At 38.4% G+C, this 19,458-nt stretch overlaps 1 protein-coding gene across 3 annotated transcripts in view; it reads right to left on the bottom strand.

The window, feature by feature from the left end:
* Positions 1-19,458, bottom strand: part of WDR37 (WD repeat domain 37) — a 67,209-nt gene that overhangs the window by 37,930 nt on the left and 9,821 nt on the right. For all 3 annotated transcript variants that reach the window (XM_045820219.1, XM_045820220.1, XM_045820218.1), the window contains exons 2-5: positions 12,775-12,952; positions 8,726-8,822; positions 2,795-2,890; positions 2,383-2,447 (exon numbers count right to left, since the gene is read on the bottom strand). In XM_045820219.1, the coding sequence (XP_045676175.1) occupies positions 2,383-2,447; positions 2,795-2,890; positions 8,726-8,822; positions 12,775-12,912 (396 nt within the window). In that variant the 5' untranslated portion in view covers positions 12,913-12,952. The remainder of the gene's footprint in view (positions 1-2,382; positions 2,448-2,794; positions 2,891-8,725; positions 8,823-12,774; positions 12,953-19,458) is intronic.

Below are 19,458 nucleotides of genomic sequence, written 5' to 3'. Positions count from 1 at the left end.
AACAATGTAGATTAATCAGAAGACTAAAATTGGCCCTGGCTGGTGTAGCTCAGTGGACTGAGTGCTGGCCTGCAAACTAAAGAGTTACAGGTTTGATCCCCAGTCAAAGCACCTGCTAGGTTGTAGGCCAGGTCCCCAGTGGGGGATACTTGGGAGACAACCACACACTAATATTTTTTCCCCTTTCTTTCTCCCTCCCTTCCCCTTTATCTAAAAATAAATAATAAAAATCTTTTTAAAAAGACTAAAACTGTAAAATCAAGTGAAAAAGAAAAAAATCGGTGGCATTACACATCTGTTTTAAACTGATTTAGCAAAGTCCTAAAAAGGTGTCTCAGTCCATTCTTAGTGGAAACACAACCCACTGTTTCATGAACTCGGGTGTGAGCACCAAGTTATTCCTGACACAGTAGGCGACTAAACAAATGTATAAAGAGACGCACTCTCACCAATGCTGTACACAGGTTCCATCTGACTCAGCTTAAACATATATGGGATTACAAAAGGATCTCTGATCAATCCCAAACCCATCATCATTACCATCTTCTTCTTTCTGAAAGTTTGTATCATAGTTAACCTAAAAGACTATCCCCCTCCACATGGAAACATGCTTTTGCTGCACAGGTTCCATTCATGTATTAAATAATGTAACATTTAGAAAGAAGGAAATTAAAAAACATGCACAGCCTACCCCCACCATAAGTGGTAGCAAGTTTAATTTTCCAAGTCTGCCATTTCTCACACAGACTGTATGATTATGAGACATGAACTACTGGAGGCCAAATCAGTCACTGACCTCATGGGAACAGTAAGGACTGAGGGGCACTGGCTCACAAAAACCACGTTTCTGGTGGAATTTTGAAAGAAGCTTATAGACAGTTCATGAACATTAACACATTGCTAAAGGTACTGGTTCCTAATGCCCATTATATGGTGGCCATTTCTTGACCTTTTTTGTTCTTAAAAGTGTTGACTTAGCCACAATTTCCAAGAAGCCCCCATGAACTATGCAAGGGAACATTCACGACAGAAAAGCAGCAGAATGAAGCAATGAGTGGACACTTACACCTGCCATCCTATCATTATAACTGAGGTATAATCTATACTACTTGAATGAAATCCAAGTGTGAACATTTTCGTAAGTTTCTTTCAAGTGATTTACCAGTAAGACTCTCGTGCCTGCCTGCCTCCCTCCCAGGAGGCATTAGAGATGGTTATCAGCCACCCAGGGAGGGCAGGCCTCTCCTGGTTTGCTCAATGAACTTCAGTTTTTCTCTATGTCACCAACCATACTACCTACCTACCTGCTGAGTCAGGAAGAGGAAGTGATAAACTCAGATCACAGCATCTGCCTGCTGCATTGTATTAGCTCTATTATCCAGATATGCATGGCATAAATCAGAATACATTCTGTTATCAGATCACTTCTCGAATTTTCAAATAATGTCACATATTTTCATTGTTATTCTTTAAGATAGGTACATACATTGTGCACAATGCTATAAAGCACATTACTCATGTGCTTCTCATAAATTCGAATGAATTTCTAATCATCAAAATGACTGGTCTTTAAATATTTCTAATTTTTTTAAAGCAAAGTGTTATTGTACACATACCTTTACCTTTGCCCCAATCTTACTTTTTACTACTCATGGTAAGTGATAATTTTATATAATCTTTTCTCCCTCTACTTCAGAAATTATCAGAAAATTTGGCATTCAACACCTTACATTATAGCCCTGACTGGTGTGGCTCAGTAGACTGAGTGCCAGCCTACAAACCAAAGGGGCACTGGTTCAATTCCTAGTCAGGGCACATGCCTGGGTTTGCAGGCCAGGTCCCCAGTTGAGGGCATGAGAAAGGCAACCAATCAATGTTTCTCTCCCTTCTTTCTCCCTCTCTTCCCCCCTCTCTATAAATAAGTAAAAACTTTTTAAAAAGAAAAAGAAAAATACTACAAATGTCCCCATTTGCCTTGGAAACAGACCTTCACTTCCTGATCATAATTGGAAAATTAGAGAAGGTGAACTAAAATGTAGCTATAGGTCAGATCTTATTTTTCACTGCTTTATACCCACTTATTAGCTTTCTCCAAATTCAGAGTATCTATATCAAGCAATGTAATAATACAGAATGTATTTTGCCTCAAAAAAGACATATTTAATGATGCATAATGTGTTAATCTCACAAGTATTAGTACCTAGGTGTCTATATATATATAGTCACTTAACAACGATACTCCTTCTAAAAATTGAATTTTCCTAAACACCAGTTTATTTTATATCCTATCACACATTTCTAATTGAAAACTACGCAACCAGAGTACACATGTGCCCACCTTACGTACCACATGGCTGGCCCGAGAGCCAGCACCTTGCATACCTTGCTGGTGGAGGCCTTGTAAGTGGTCTTCAGCTTCTGAGAAAGCTGGCTGGTACTGTGACTGGCTGCCAAGACAGAGAATCAACAACCAATACAGTCATATGACCAAAAAGCCACAAACTTCAGAGCAGAGACAGAAGGCAGACATTAATGTGACTGACCCCAATTCCGCATGGGAAAACAACACAACTGAGCCGGTCTGCCTGTGCATGCAAACATGGGACAGACAACAGCAGGGCGGGAAGAGGAGCCTGAGCTCCCAGGTACCTCCCTCTTTCCTCTATGTCCACAGAGAAATTAAGGATTCAAGTAATGCTGACCACAAAAAGTCAAGTGAATCATGTCCAACATTAAATTCCAAATTCCCTCCCCATGTATTCTGCAGGGCACCCTTCACAAGCATCCCCCTTACCTTTAGTTTTCAGTTGGCCCTTACTCAGCTCTGCCCCATCAATCACTTGTCCTTCCGCAGCTAAACGCTCATTAAGAGTCTCAATTTCTCTACGCACTGGAAATAAAAAAATTTTTCAAAAAAGTAAAGTATGTACTTTTTATGTTTAACTATACCAACCACTTCCAAAACTTGAGCACATAAAATATTACACATTGGCATTGTGTAAACAAAGACATGAATAACATCCTATAAACAAGATCACAGTTTACTGAGTTCTCAAAAAAACTCAGGACATCATTCCAAAAACAGAAACTCCAATGCTATTCCTACACAGAGAAGACATGATAGACATTATCAGGGTTCTCATCCAACAGAGCTCTTAGATTTCAATTTAGTTCCTTTCCTTTCTACTTCATTCTATATATTTAAAAACACTATCCTGATATTGTCCAAAACTCAATGTAGTATTTACAGTCTAGCTGAGAACACTGAAATCAAGGGGGGAAAAAAACATAAAAAAAAAAAAAAAAACCATCACTGCATGGTACCTTAGATCACCAAGTGAGGATTACATATAAAGATTGAAAACTGATGGAAAGCTATGAAAAGTGAATAGAAGTAGAAGTGTATGGGAACAGAAAAGAATGAAGAGGAAGGACGTTAGCTATAAAAAACAGAATGAGTAGAGAGACTGAGGAGAGAAGTGGACATGGCTGTGCTTTGTACGTGTGCTGTTATCCCACTGTTATCCACCCTGTACAGATGAAAAAAGAAGTCAGCTAGAGGAAAAGACTCATCCAAGGACATGGCCTATGGAGGCCATGATTTGGACCTTGCCTGGCTACAGATTCACCCAGCTCTAAGGGCATATGCCTACCACACTGCCTCCAGGCTTACACAAGATCTGTTCCGGCTACAGGGAGGCCAGTCATCTGGGTGAAAGTACAAATGATATCAGTTAGAAAAAAGGCCAAGCACTAAAAGCCCTGAACAAATCCTGTCTGAGCAATTTCAACTCTACAGGCAGCAAGAAGCCACTGAACCTCCAGCTTTAGTCATCGGTAACCCTATAGTTTTTCTTGAACAAACTGCACAAATTCACAGAAAACAAAGCCTTAGATCACAATGGAAACTCAACAACACTCAGGTCCATACAACTCTTGATACTTAATTTAAAAACAAAAGAAAAAAACTTAAATCAGATCTAGTATATATGGTACTTAATTTTCATTTTAGAAAAAGTTGGAATAATTTTGCCCTCTGTAAATTTTCAAGATGGACTTAATAAGGAAAACCCAATATTAAAACATTAAATTTTCCAATGTCAAAGTTTAAATGACATAGGATTACAATCTCTTCACTACTGGCCCAAGTATACCACTTAGTTATAGAGTGAAAACATGTTAATAATGTAAAAACTGTTTATTAGCATTCAATTTTTGGAATCAACTTATAAGGCATGAAAAACCTAATTTTGTAAACATAAACCCTGTAAAATAACAAAACCCGCAAAGTAATGAAGCAGTGAGGGATAAAGGACATGTCATTTCCTAACATTTCACAGCAAAGTATGACTGCACATGGACTAAAATTGACAGAGCAAAAAACAGAAGTAGATTAAGTCCATAAAAATTGTCACTAGGGCCCTTCCCAGGTTGCTCAGTTGGTTGGAGCATCATCCCATACACCAAAATGTTGCAGGTTCAATCCCTGCTCAGGGCACATACTTATACCTAGGTTGCAGGTTCAATCCCCTGTCGGGGCATGTATGAGAGGCAACTGACGTTTCTCTTTCTTTTTCTCTCTTCCCCCCACCTTCCTCTCTCTCTAAAATCAATTATATATATATCTCCATCCTCAGGTGAGAATTTTTTAAAATTTTTAATAAAAAAATCACTAGAAGAAAAAATGTAGCAAATGTTTTCCTTTGCAGAGTGAGATGGGTCAACAGATACAGTAATGGCAGATATCTTCACTTTGTACACTGCCTGATTTTTTTAAGCAGTAATTTTCATACCTATTTAGTGAGGACCACTGGCCTCTTTTCCTTTACACTGTTAAATTAAAAAATGACAACAGCCAACACAACAATAGCTGCCCAATATGAATGAATCAAAATTATACCTATTTTTTTGTCAGACTGGCAAAAAATATATTTTTTGGTGTGCCAAAGAATTTTAGTAATTAGTTTATGTGTGCTATGAGATTAAAAAAAAAGGTTGAAAATCACTGCTTTAAGGAAATGAAGGCACTGCTTCTAAAATAAATATTTTTAATTAAAAAATATTTTTTAATTACAGTTTATATTCAATACTGTTTTGTATGTTTAGGGGAATAATTTTTTTTAAAAAAACTACAGATAAGCCCACTGACTCAGTGGATTGAGCGCTGGTCTGTGAAACAAACGGTCACCAGTTCGATTCCCAGTCAGGGCACATGCTAGGGTTACAGGCCAGGTCCCTAATAGGGGGCACGTGAGAAGCAACCACACACTGATGTTTCTCTCCCTCTCTCCCTCCATTTCCCTCTGACTAAAAATAAATAATCTTTAAAATAAAAAAAAAACCCTACAGACAAGGTGGTCTACTTCAAGGATCCAAAGACTTGAACCACAGTATTTGCATGTGTTTGTTTTATTCCCTTCTCTCACTATTTCCTTCCCACCTAGTACCACTATAGTTATAGATACCTGCATTTTTAGCAGTTCTACCCCCTTATTATTTTTTTAATATTTAAGAACTTCTGCCTACAAAAGATGTAGTAATCAGACTTGAAAAATGCAGATGTTGAAGAAATAGATGTCTTGTGCTTTAAAACATTGTGGCAGAACTGCACTATAAGCAAATGAATCAAATAACTATGTAAATTACAAATAAAACCTAAAAATGAACCAAAGTGAAAGGATAACTTTCAGGCAATATCTTTCTATTGTAACCTGTTATTTAAAGGAATACTAGTGATTTGTTCTAAATAGGATGTAAAACCTGTTCCAAATTACTCTTGCTCAGTCCAACTTGCCAAAAGCTCAAATGTAACTGTTGATATACTTAGTGACCGTTCCCAGGTAGACTGACAGGTTATGTGTGATCTTAGAATACACAAATGACATATATAAAGTATGACAACTGGAATGGTAGATTCCTTTACATTGTTTACATTTCTATGACCAGGCTTTTAGGGAAGGTGAGTTTTCTAAAAAACACATAATGTCTTCTTACTATCTCCATATTAACAGTGCAAAAGCTATTTATTAGTATTTGACTTTTGGAATCATGACCCAGGCAGCCGATCCTTTCACACACCCATAGGAGGGGATCAGAGACGCACTAGTAGGACTGCCTGACACTGGCGAAGGAGGGAGGAAGGGCTTCAAGCAAAGGAATGGGGCAAGTTCTAGACACTGGGAATGCCAGCAAGAAGGTGGGACCACTGTCTTCACTGCAAGTAACTGAAATCTGCCACAATCCAAACAAGCAGGAGAAGATTCCTTCTCATACCTCCAGAACAAATACAGCTCTACCCGTGTGTGATTTTAGTCTGCAGTGCTGTAAGATAATAACTTGTGTTATTCTAAGCCACTAAACTTAATATAGCAGCATAAAACAGGGCTTCTGGTCAAGGTAGAGGCACAGGTAAACATGACTCACCTCCTCGCACAATCACAGCAAAAATTACAACTAAACTACAAAACAATTATTACCCAGAACCAACAGAAAATCAAGCTGTATGAAAGTCTGACAACCAAGGAATTAAAAAAGTCACATTCATTCAGATGGGTGGTGGGGCAGAGATGTGGAGACACAGAACAGGCTGGTCCTATATCCATGTGCAGTGGATTAAAATCAGGAGAGAGATCTCAGGAGTGAGGGATCCTAGCACCACCCCAGACCACCCAGCCCAGGGTCCCAGTGCTGGAAAGATAAGTCCCCATAACTTCTGGTTGTACAACCAGTGAGGGTTGGGGCAGCAGAAGAAACAATAGGATGCTCAGGCGTCTCTTCTGAAAGGGCTCACAGTGGACTTAGGGCTTACTCAGATTCACTTCTGCTGGGCTCCAGCACCAGGGCAGCAGCTTGAAGGGCACCAGTGGCATAGGGGGGAAAATTGAAGTATATGACATCAGGGCGAGTGCCATGGAACAGCTTCCTCCCAGACAAAACTCCAGAGGCCAAGCAGCAGCCATTGTTCCTGAGTCCTTCCCCACACAGAGACACAGAGCAGTAGCACAATATCTGAGACTCCATCAACCTGGTTTGCAAGGGGTGCCCCACCCTGATGACTGCCTAAGGCTCTGCCACATCCAACTTACAAGAACATTTTTCTACCTTAGACCTGCTACTAAGACAGGGAGTCAAGGCAGCTCTGCCTAATACATAGAAACAAACACAGGGAGGCTGCCAAAATGAGGAGACAAAGAACAGAACAAATCAAAGAACAGAACAAAACTCCAGGAAAAGAACTAAACAAAAAGGAGATAAGCTATCAGATGCAGAGTTCAAAACACTAGCTTTAAGGATACACAAGGAACTCACTGGGTACACCCAGGCAGAAATGAAGGTTACACTAAGTCAGGGGTGACAAACTCATTTTCACCAGGGGCCACATCAGCCTCATGGTTGCCCTCAAACGGCCAAATGTAATTTTAGGACTGTATAAACATAACTACTACTTAACAGTTAGGCAAGAGCTCAGTGCTGCCACTGGGTAGAAACAAGGTGCCGGGCCAGATAAAACAACATTGAGGGCCAGATTCAGCCTGTGGGCCTTGTGTTTGTCACCTGTGCACTAAGTGAAATAAAGAAAAATTTAGAGAATCGGCAATGGAGAGGATGAAGCCAAGAATCAAATCAATGATTTGGGACATAAGGGAGAAAAAAACATTCAATCAGAACAGCAAGAAGAAAAAAGAATCCAAAAAATTGAGGACAGTATAAGGAGAGTCTGGGACAACTTCAAACATACCAACATTCAAATCATAGGGGTGCTGGAAGGAGAAGCGATGCAGCAAGAAATTGAAAACTTCTTTGAAAAAATAATGAAAAAAAAAAAACCTTCCCTAATTTGGTGAAGAAAACAGACATACAAGTCCAAGAAGCTCGAAGTCCCAAACAAGATGGACACAAAGAAGATCATACCAAGACACATCATAATTAAAATGTCAAAGGTTAAAGATAAACAGAGAATCTTAAAAGTACAAAGAGAAAAGCAGAGAGTTACCTACAGGGGAGTTCCCATAAGACTGTCAGCTGATTTCTCAAAAGAAACTTTACAAGCCAGAAGGGACTGGCAAGAAGCACTAAAAGTGATGAAAAGCAAGGACCCACAATCTAGATAGATTACTCTGTCCAACAAAGCTATCATTCAGAATGAAGAACAGATGAAGTGCTTCCCAGACAAGATAAAGCTAAAGGAGTTCATCACCACAAACCATTCTTCCATGAAATGTTAAAGGGACTTATTTAAGAAAAAGATCAAAACTATGAACATTAAAAGAACAATAAATTCACAACTACCAACAATTAAATACAAAAAACAAACTAAGCGAAAAAGCAGAGCAGAAACAGAATCACAGATATGGAGATCATTTGGAGGGTTATCAGTCGGAATGGGAAGGGGGGAGGCTGGGGGAAAGGTTCAGGCATTAAGATGTACAAATTGGTAGGTAAAGAATACCCTTGGGGTTGTTAAGAACAGTACCGAAAATGAGTAGCCAAAGAACTTACATGCATGATCCATGGACATGAACTAAGGAGGGGGAGAAATTGCCAGAAGGAATGGGGGATGCTGGGTGGAGGGGAAAAGGGGAAAGAGTTGGGACAACTATAAAAGCATAACAAATAAAATACATTAAAAAAACAAATATAGTGGTGAATATCCAAACATCAATATGACTCACAAAGATTTTTAAGTGAAAAGTTATAAAAGTATATTAAGACAGGAGATACTCACATTCTAAGTTTTCAATATAAAGGTTTTCAAATTCTCTTTCTATTTGACCAAACAGTTCCAAAAGTGTACTGCGAACTGAGGAAGGCAGTTTAGAATCCTGCAGAAAAGGAAGATTTGTTCAAAATGCATGAATGAATGAGACACTCTGACACCAAGTCCCAATATACATTTTCAAAAATGAATTTTCTTGCCCTGGCCAATATGGCTCAGTTGGTTAGAGTGTCATCCTGTAAACTGAAAGGTCATGGGTTGAATTCCCAGTCAAGGCACACACCTAGGTTGTGGTTCAGTTCCCATCAAGGTATGTACGAGAGGCAGATCCATGTTTTCTCTGACATCGACATTTCTCTCCATCTCCTTCCCTTCCCCTCTCTCTTAAAAAAAAAAAAAAAATCAGCCCTGGCTGGCGTAGCTCAGTGAATTGAGTGCAGGCTGCAAACCAAAGCATCGCAGGTTTGATTCCCAGTCAGGGCACATGTCTGGGTTGCAGGCCACGGCCCCCAGCAACCGCACATTGATGTTTCTCTCTCTCTCCCTCCCTCCCTTCCCTCTCTAAAAATAAATAAAATCTTAAAAAAAAAAATCAATAAGCATGTCCTCAGGTGAGAATTTTTTTAAAAAGTCAATTATCTTAAGCTCATCTTATCTCTTTACATGTTTCATTTCTTATACATAAAATACTTAAAGAACTTAAAGTTTCAAATTTCTATAGATAAAATTAAAATCAAATTGTATGAATGGTTACTTAGGATAAGAATAAGCACTTCTTCAGAACAACATAATTTTTCTTTTTATAAGGGAGGAAATACGTGTACTTTATTTAAAAACTTCCAAATTTATAGAGAGGGTATGCAGTTCTCATAAATATTAGAAATAGCCTTTCAGTTCTATCACAGAGTATTATAAATTAATTTTAATGTTATGTACTAATAGAAAATGTGCCTCACATAGTCCTCATGTCCACTGTTGCTTCAAGCAAAATATTTTCTATTACTCTCTGTAATACCTAAAAGATTACTGAGAAGATAGAAAAAAGAAAAATTTTCACCTGTAAAAGCAAAACATGTGTCAGTTAAATGAAAACATTACCATGTAAGTCCCAGTAAGCTGTTGGTGCCTGCATGCCACAGCACATGCTCTGCACACATCAGTCCCATCTAAACCCTATGAGAAGTCAGTGGAAGAAGCAACATCTCACCTGAATTTTTAGGTATAAACAAGTAAGCAGTGTCCAAGGTACCAACTGTGTTGACAAGCATTTACCTTCCAGACACTGCTAATAACAGGGAGACTAACACAGTCTACATTCTGCTCTAATCCCGAGGACATGGTCTGCAATCAGGTGCGTCCAACCTGCAGCCCGCAGGCCACATGCATCTCAGGATGGCTATGAATGCAGCCCAGCACAAACTGTAAATTCACTTAAAAATGCTAAGACTGTTTTGTGATTGCATGTTGTAATATATTTAATTTGTGGCCCAAGACAACACAACTCTTCTTCCAGTGTGGTGCAGACACACCAAAATGTTGGACACCCCTGGTCTGTGTAGTCTAGTATTTTCTATGTGACCCCATCCCAGCATTAGAGAATTTTCAAACAAAATTCTTACTAAATATTGCAATATTTCTAAAATAATGTTTTAGTACTTAACTGCTATCAGTATAATTTTCTAAGTGATTTTTCAAATTTATATACAGCACAAACTTTTTGATATCTAATGAGTTGCAAATAAAAAGATACATATAACGTTTATTAAATTCCTTCTCACATTAATTTCTTGTCACCCTAATATTAATGGTGACATTAAAACTAAGATGTTACCATTAACATCACTTGATAAAAGAATTTAAGGCAAAATGATCTCTAATGACATAAGCATTTTGGCAGCATGTTTTGAAGTAATCACAGAATGCTCAAGTAAATTTTACAAGATACTTGAAAACATATGTGAAGTCACTTGTTTACAAGCTGAATCTGGTAGAATTGGTTAATGCAGCCTCTCTCAATTCCCATCTAAAATATCAATAAAACATATGGGGGGGGGGGGGGGACCTTAGCCCTGGCTGGTGTCACTCAGTGGCCTGAACTACAGCCTGAATACTGAAAGGTTGCTGGTTCAATTCCCAGGCAGGGCACATGCCTGGGTTGCAGCCCAGGTCCCTGGTTGGGGGCATGAAAGAGGCAAAATATCAATGTATCTCTCACTTGTTTCCCTTCCTCTTTTTCTCACTCCCTTCCCCTCTAAAGTAAATAAATAAAATCTTTTAAAAAATGAAAAAAATAAAAACTTAAGAGTAACAATGAAAAATAAACTAAACCATCACAGTTGTTTGATACAGTCTGCCCCACCTTGTGGCCTTTGCATAGTCTCTTCCCTTTCCATGCCATGTCCTTCCCCAACCCCACATTCAGCTAGTCCCCCTCAGCTAGCTTCCCCTTGGGAAGCGTTTCTGATTCCCAAGGCCAAATCTCCTCTTACGTGTATCAATTTTAACTCACCTACACCCATAACATTTAGATCCTTATTCGGCCACTGAAACGTTACATTTACTTAAATAGTAAACACCTCTTAATATAAAATGTAGTTGTAATGACAAAACTAATGTCACCATTAACATCACTTGATAAAATAAAGACAATCACAAAACAACATGCAGTGAAATGAGAACTTTTCTACCAGAAGGCAAGCGGGGCTGAGTGAGCACTCCTGAAAAGACCTCCCACTGACCTTTCCTAACAACTCTCCTAGTGCCTTTGACTTCACAGACCCTGAACTGAGGAGCTGAACTTCCAGTATCCCTTGAGAAAACTCATGACAGAAAAGCTACTGATTCAGTAAAGCGCATAAAGGGATTTGCATTTTACCACAGCAGCATGAACCTGCACACAGGACCCATCAGTGATCCATGTGCACAGATTCAGGAGCCCTCTGCAACTACAGACCTCCCATTCCTGTGCTAAGCACTGCTTTCTAAACTACTTCCAACTCATGAATCTAGAGTTTAACTTACTGTCGTTCCTTTACATTAATCTTCACTACTGATACTTCTCCCCAACAACTCAAAGAACAGGACGGTAACCTCATGCAGAGATGACCTACTGTTCAACTCAAACCGACTGGTAACCAACCACCTATACGCTCAGACCCCTCTACTTACACCCACCATGCCAACTGCGTGCACCCCACACCATCACTACCATCCTCCCACTGCTGAACGAGGCAAAGCACCTCACACCAGCCATCCAGGATACTGCACTCATTGACAGGTAGGCGCCTTCCAAGGAACACTGGAGACACCATGATGAGGGCTGAAAAGCAGTGCTAGGCTGTGCAGGTCAGAAAAATCTTAAAGGCCTTCACAAAGGGTTACCCTGAAATGCAATTACCCCACTTGTGCTACATCACAATGGAGGGAAGGCACTCAGAAAGCCAAGAGAAGAATGCATGTACCTCATATGGGAGTTCATGCTAGGAGGTGCTAACAAAAGTTGTAGAATTTTCACTGCTAGAGATGTAAGGAAATCTAACAATTAAAAAAAGATATGCCCTGGCCAGTGTGGCTCAGTTGGCTGAAGCATTGACTCATAACCAAAGGGTTGTGAGTTCAAATCCCAGTAGGGGCACACGCCTAGTCTTTGAGTTTGATCCCTGGTTCAGGTGCAAATGATCCCCAGTCTGGAAGTATTCGGGAGGCAACCAATTGATGTTTGTCTCACATATCAACGTTTCTTAGTATTGTCTCAGACAACCAAAACTGGCACTGTAGAATAAAAACTACACCGTAGAATAGCACAAAGAAAAACTGATCTAAACTGTCCACCCACTTGTTTATTATTATTATGTACTATAAAAACATTAACTTGGAAATTGAATCCTGTCACTCTGTGGGTTGCTGTATTTGACAGTAACTTTATATCTGAGGGGGGGCCCTGTTAGGTTTGTTTTGGTTTTGGCTTTTCTTTGGTAACCCACACTTTTCTCTACGTTAGAGGCCTTGTATATTTGGTTATTTCTGGAATATTACAAACATTCTCAGCACTAACTTACTTGTCCTTCCAACATTTCTCTTGGTATACCCGTCCTCTCCTGCTCCGAGCTGTTAGTTCTTCGTATAGAAAGGCTATGAGATTTGCGTTTCTGTTTTGCTTGGCGCGCAGCTGAACAGCTCCCGCTTTCTGTGGGCATTACTTCCACAAGGTGATATCCTGGTCACTCCTGCAGTAAGCTAGACAAAAGCAGGAAAAACAAGTATACTTTATTTCTGATTATAGCAAACTAAAATGAAGAAAAAGGAGTGAACAAGACAATAGCTACTTTTAATTCCAAACTTCCTTACTAAGGTTAACGTTTACTACGTAATTTAGAATACGACAAATTAATGTTTTAAAATAGAGACCATGGCCTTTGTTAAAGAGGTAATTTTTTAATCAAATTTCATTAAGATGTTTTAAAAATCAAATAGCAATGAAAAGCTTAAAATACAAAACAACTCTTCCTTGACCAACTTTCCCCAGGCTCAGCCTACTCCCCAAGGGAACCAATTCTAACTGCATGTCCTAGACTACAGATTGCAGAGCAGCAAATTTCAACTGGTGTGGCACAAGAATTTTTAAAACCTGCAGTACCTGACCTTGTTAGTCAGGGGCACTGACCTCTTTTCCTTTAAATTGTCGAATAAAAAAAAATGACAACAGCCAACACAACAATTAGTATGAATAAACCAAAAATATACATATTTTTGTCAGATCAGTAAAATATATTTTGGTGCACCACAGAATTTTAGGGATTGGTTTATGTGTACCATGAGATGAAAAAGGTTGAAAATCACTGTCCAAGAGAAATACAATACAAGCCACACATGTAACTGCAAATTTTCTATTAGCCACATTTTAAAAAGTAAAAACAGGTGAAATTACTTTCACAATGATTTATTTAACCCAACATGTCTAAAATAATATCATTTTCATCAATGCAAAAAAATACGATGGGATATTTCAGTTTGTATACTTTAAACGTCAATGTGTATCTCATACTCACAGCACGCCTCAGCTGGAACCAGCCAAGTTCCAAGTTCTCTGATGTGGTCAGGTATGCCATGAGACAGCACAGATTTTCATTTGTCCATTTTGGATATTATCTACTCATTTCTTGCTACTTTGAATTCCTCCTCCCAATATAACCGTGTCACTCTTAGTTAATGTAATTTTAAAGGAACATACCATTGACATTTTCTTCTTCAACTGCAGGTTCACATTTTGGGCATTTTTTGCTCTCACTGATCCTTCCTTCTCCCAATACATTTACGGTGGTTCATGTAATTTTAAGTAATACACTTATGTATATGCTTTCTTCAACTATTAACACTATCTTTTGATCCCCTCCATTCTCCACCTCTCTTTGTAAGAATGACTGAAAGTTTCCCATCTTATCTTGAGCTCTCCCCCACAGCCCACCCATTTCCCAACTTTTATTCTATCATCTGTGCTCTAAATGAAAGCACAGAGTATGTGTCCTTTTGGGAATTTGAGCTTAATACCCTTGAGGTCCACCCAACTTGTTGCACACACCAATAATTACTTCCTTCTGAGTCTGGGTAGTATTCCACAATATGGATGTACTACAATTTTAACCATTCACCCACTGCAAAAAAAATTTAGTTTTTTCCAAATTTTTACTACTACATTTAAAGCACTATGAACAGTAACACAGGTTTTTCATGAACGTTGGTTTCCATTTGTTTTGGATGAATACCCAAGCATGAGATTGTTGGGGCATAGGGAAAATGTACATTTCATTTAAAAAAAAAATTACTGAGATGTAAGTCAAACACCATATAAGTCACTCCCACAGCCAACTTTAGGCAACCACGAAATTACTTTCTCTACATTTAAAATTTCCTTTATTGGCCATTTCATATAAATGGAGTCACACAATAGACCAGCCTGGTCTACTGTGACTGGTTTTTACTCAGCATTTTTTAAGGCTCATCCATGTCACAGACTGTATTGACAATTTCTTTCTTTTTATTGCCAAATATACCACATTTTACTTGTTCATAAGTTGGACACTTGGTTGTTTCCATTTTTAGGTTATTATGAATAACACCACTGTGAACATTAGCATGCAAGTTTTAGTGTGCATTTGTTTTCTCTCTTGTGTACACACCTAGGAATGGAATTGCTGGGTCATAAGGTAACTCTATGTTTAACCATGTTTTCGTTTGTTTGTTTGTTTTGACACTGTCAAATTATTTTCCAGAGTAAAAAATACTCCCATCAGCAATATATGAGAGTCTGTCTTTCGCATCCTACCAGCATTTGGTTTTTTAATTTTAGTTGTTCTGAGAGGTATGTAGTATCTTGTCATGGTCCTAATTTGCACTTCCCTGCTGACTAGTGATATTGAAAAGTCTTTTTGTGTGCTTACTTTGCTATCTGTATAGCCCCTCCAGTAAAATGCCTCTTCATGTCTTTTGCCCATTTTTCTAATACAATTGTTTGGGTTTTTTACTGTTAAGATTTGAGAGTTATTTATATATTCCTCATGAGTTATTTGTCAAATATGGAGGTTGCAAATAGTTTTTCCCAGTCTGTAACTTGTCTTTTCCTCCTAACATGGTTTTTCACAAAGCAAAACTTAATCTGATGAAAACCAACTCATCAATTATTCTTTTTTAAAATACTTTATTCATTTTTATACAGAGGGAAAGAGGGAGAAAAGCACCAATGTGTGGCTGCCTCTTGTGCACCCCCACTGGGGACCTGGCTTCCAACCCAGCCATGTACCCAGACTGGGAATCAAACTAGCAACCCTTTGGTTCGCAGGCCAGCACTCAATCCACTGAGCCACACCAGCCAGGGCTGATCAATTATTCTTCTATGAATCATATTTTGAGTCATGTCTAAGAACTTTTCACCAACCCTAATTCCCCCAAATTTACTGTTTTCTTCAAATTTTATTTAAAACTGTATTTAAATTTATGAGCTATTTTGGGTTGATTTTTATAAGGTGTGAAATTTAAATCAGATTTTTGGGGTTTTGTTTTGTTTGGGGTATTTTTTTTCTGATATCATCCAATTATTTCAGCACTATTAAGTTGAGGACTACCTATCCTATACTGAATTAAGAAAGTTTTGGCATATTGGTCAAAAATCAACTGGCTATATGTTTGTGATATTACTTCTTGGTTGTCAGTTCTGTTCCACTGATCTATGTATCCCTCAGCTAATACCACCGTCTTGATTCCTGTGCTGTCTTGAAATCAGTTGGTGATCCCTGAGTTGTCTAAACTATTTTAGTTCTTTTGCCTTTCCACCTCACAAACTGAAACAATCTTTTCCACATCTACAAAAACCCTGATGGGGATTTTAATAGGAACTGTGTTTAATCTGTTTATCAACTTGGAGCGAATTGGCATTTTTATAATGTTGAACCTTCTAATCTATGAACACAGTTTATCTCTATTTAGATTATCTTTGATGTCTTTCCTATTTTGTAGTTTTCTGCACAAAAGTCCTCCATATGTCTTCTCAAATTTGCACTACAGTTTATATTTTTGAGCAATTTTAATATATTCCTAATTCCATTTCCACATGTTCATTGCTAGTATACAAAAATACAATTGGCCCTGACCTTCACGGCTCAGTGGGTTGGGTACTGTCCTGCAAACCAAAAGGTTATTGGTTCAATTTCCAGTCAGGGCACAGACTGGGGCTGCAGGCCAGGTCCCCAGCCAGGGGTGTGAAAGAGGCAACCTACCTATGTTTCCCTCCCTTCCCCTCTCTCTGAAAAGAAACAAAATCAAAAAGAAAAAAATATCCAGTCTTTCATCATTAAGTTTGACACTAGCTAACTGTAGATTTTGTAAATATTTTTAATCAAATTGAGAAAGTTCCCTTCTATAGTTTATATTCTGAGCATTTCAGGAATGAGTGTAGAATTTTGTCATTTTTTTTCTTAATATGACCACGTGGCTTCTCCTTTTTAGCCTGCTAACAAGTCAATGACACAGATACCACGTAATATGACATGCATTTTCAGTTTATCCCCTGAATAAACCCCACTTGACCACAGTGTACAATTCATTGTTTGTTCTCTCATTTTGTTTTATTTTTCCTACTTTCTTGTGGGTCACCTGAACATTTTTTTTAATTTTACTTTATCTACACTATAGTTCAAATATATCTTCTTATAAATTTTTCTAGTAATTTTTCTAGGTATGACATTTTCATAATGTATCACAGTCTACTGATTATCAACATTTTATCAGTTCATGGTAAAATGCAGAAACCTTACTTCCTCTTGTCCCTCTCCCAACCCCCCTTTTCTAACATAATCATCTTAAATATTTTGTTCTACATACAAAGAGAACCACAGCAGACAGTTAATTAAGTTTCACCCTTCAAACATAAAGAAGGACCATCTATTGAATTTACCAATATGCTTGCTCTTTCCATTGTTAGTTCTTCCTTCCTGGTATTCCCACACTCCTTATGTCACTTGTCTGTTTAGAGAACTTGCTCTACCTATTTTTTTTAGGCCTGCTAGGGACAAATCATGTGAAGGAAGTTTTCCCTTGATATATTATTCTGAGTTGAGTTCTTTTCTCCAGCAGTTGAAAAATGTGCCACTTCCTTCTGCCATCCATAGTTTCTGATGAGAAATCCACTGTAAAGAAACTGTTTTTCTACTATAGGTAAGTTGGCATTTCTTTCTTGTGCCTTTTTTCATCTTTAGTTTTCAGAAGTTTCACAGTGATGTGTTTTAGCATGGATTTCTTTGAGGTTATCCTGTCCAGGTTTCACTAAGTTTCTTGAAAATGTACATTTATGGTTTGCCAAATTTAGGAAATATTCAGCTTGTACCTCTTCAAATACATTTGAAGGCCCACTGCCTTTCTCTGCTCTTTCTGGGATTCTGATGATAGGTCTTTCTGTTAAAGTCCCCAGGTCTCTGAGGTTCTGTTTATTTTTATTTTTCAGTGTATTATCTCTCTGTTGTTCAGATTGGGTAATTTCTATTGTTTGTCTTTAAGTTTACTGATTCTTTCCTATGCCCTATCCATTCTGTTATTAAGCCATCCACTGGTTTAATATATTGTATTTTTCATTTCTGAAACTTCCATGTTTCTTCTTTATATCCTATATTTTATTCCTGAGATTATCTGTTTTTCATTTGTTTCAAGTGTTAGTAATTAATCATGATAGTATTTTTATGATGGCTGCTTTAAAATCTTTTGTCAAATAACTCTAATTTAATCTGTCATCTCTATGTAAATTTGACTTCTTCTCGAGTCTAGATTTTCCTGGTTCTTTGTGTGACATGATTTTTTTCAACTGAAGCCTCAACATTTTGGGAATTGTGTTATCAGACTTCTGATCTGACTTAAGTCTTCTATTACAGCAGACCTCTGCTGACACTGTACCATCAGGCAAAGATGGACGCTACTTTGTTTCTGGCAGGTAGATATGGAAAATGGATGGTAGTTAGGGCTCCCCACTCAGCTTCCATTGACCCTGGGTAAGGTAAGAGTTTAGCCACCTCCTTGGCCTCTGCTCACACTACCCTAGCTAGACCGGGGGGTTCCTCAGTGACTGCACCCTATATAGAAGTGTGGTGAAATTCCAGACCACACTAGATTTCCTCTGATGCCACCCCAGCAGCAAGAGGGATGGGTATGCTTTGTATCACCCTGCAGAGATAAGACTTCCAACTCCTTATGTGGCCTTCTCTGGTAACACCCAGCAGAGTGTTACTTCAATACAGCTGTCAACGGTAAAGTCTAGTTTTCCCATCTGGCCTTTGACAGCAAGGGTGAGGGTGGGGGCTGCAGTGTTTTCTAAAAGTGTTCTGTCTGGTGGACTTTCCCTTTCCTGGTCTTTTGTCTAAAAAGCAGGTTGCTTCTTGGGGCTTCTTGTGTGAGCCTTTTGGTGTTGCTGGCTTCTCCAGTCTCAGTCTGACATACATGAGGCAAAAAGAAAGGCCAGGGAACTCAGCTCTGTGTCATTTCTCCAGTCCCAACATATGCAGTCAGTCCACCTTTCAGTCTTCTCTCCACTTTTCAGTCTTAAATTCGTTTTATATGTAGTGTCCAGTGTTTTTAGCTGTACTTACGGAAAGGAATAGGAGAAGTACATCTGCTCATCTTTCTTTAAGAAAAAGCCAGATCACTTTTTGTGTCTCACATTGTATGTGCAGGCCTTTTAAAATGGCAACAAGATCTTACTTTACAACACAGGAAGGCATTCAAGTTGGTCAATTCTGCATGTGTAGGTTTTAAAATTTTGAAATTCATTAACTTATTAAAATTATTTTCTGTAGCTTTATGTAGACAAGATGTAACTAAAATATTAAAAAAAAAGAAACTCCCCTGGCTGGCACAGCTCAGTGGATTGAGCGTGGGCTGTGAACCAAAATGTTGCAGGTTCGATTCCCAGTCAGGGCACATGCCTGGGTTGCAGGCCACGGCCCCCAGCAAGTGCACATTGATGTTTTTTTCTCTCTCTTTCTCCCTCCCTTCCCTCTCTAAAAATAAATAAATAAAATCTTAAAAAAAAAAGAAATTCAAAAATAGGAATAAAGATACTTGTAATTTTTTATTCCTAAAATTCTTGTGGGTTTTTTTTTAAATCTTCTATTTCTCTCACTTTTTGGTATTATATTTGTCAAAGCAAGTCACAAGGCCAACCCAGACTCAAGTAGAGACAAACAGACTTAATCTCTGGATAGGAG

Source organism: Phyllostomus hastatus, unplaced genomic scaffold (genome assembly GCF_019186645.2).
Source record: "Phyllostomus hastatus isolate PE091 unplaced genomic scaffold, TTU_PhHast_1.1 phas_scaffold_39, whole genome shotgun sequence".
NCBI classification, from domain to species: Eukaryota; Metazoa; Chordata; class Mammalia; order Chiroptera; family Phyllostomidae; genus Phyllostomus; species Phyllostomus hastatus.
This window is presented reverse-complemented; position numbering and strand designations above follow the sequence as displayed.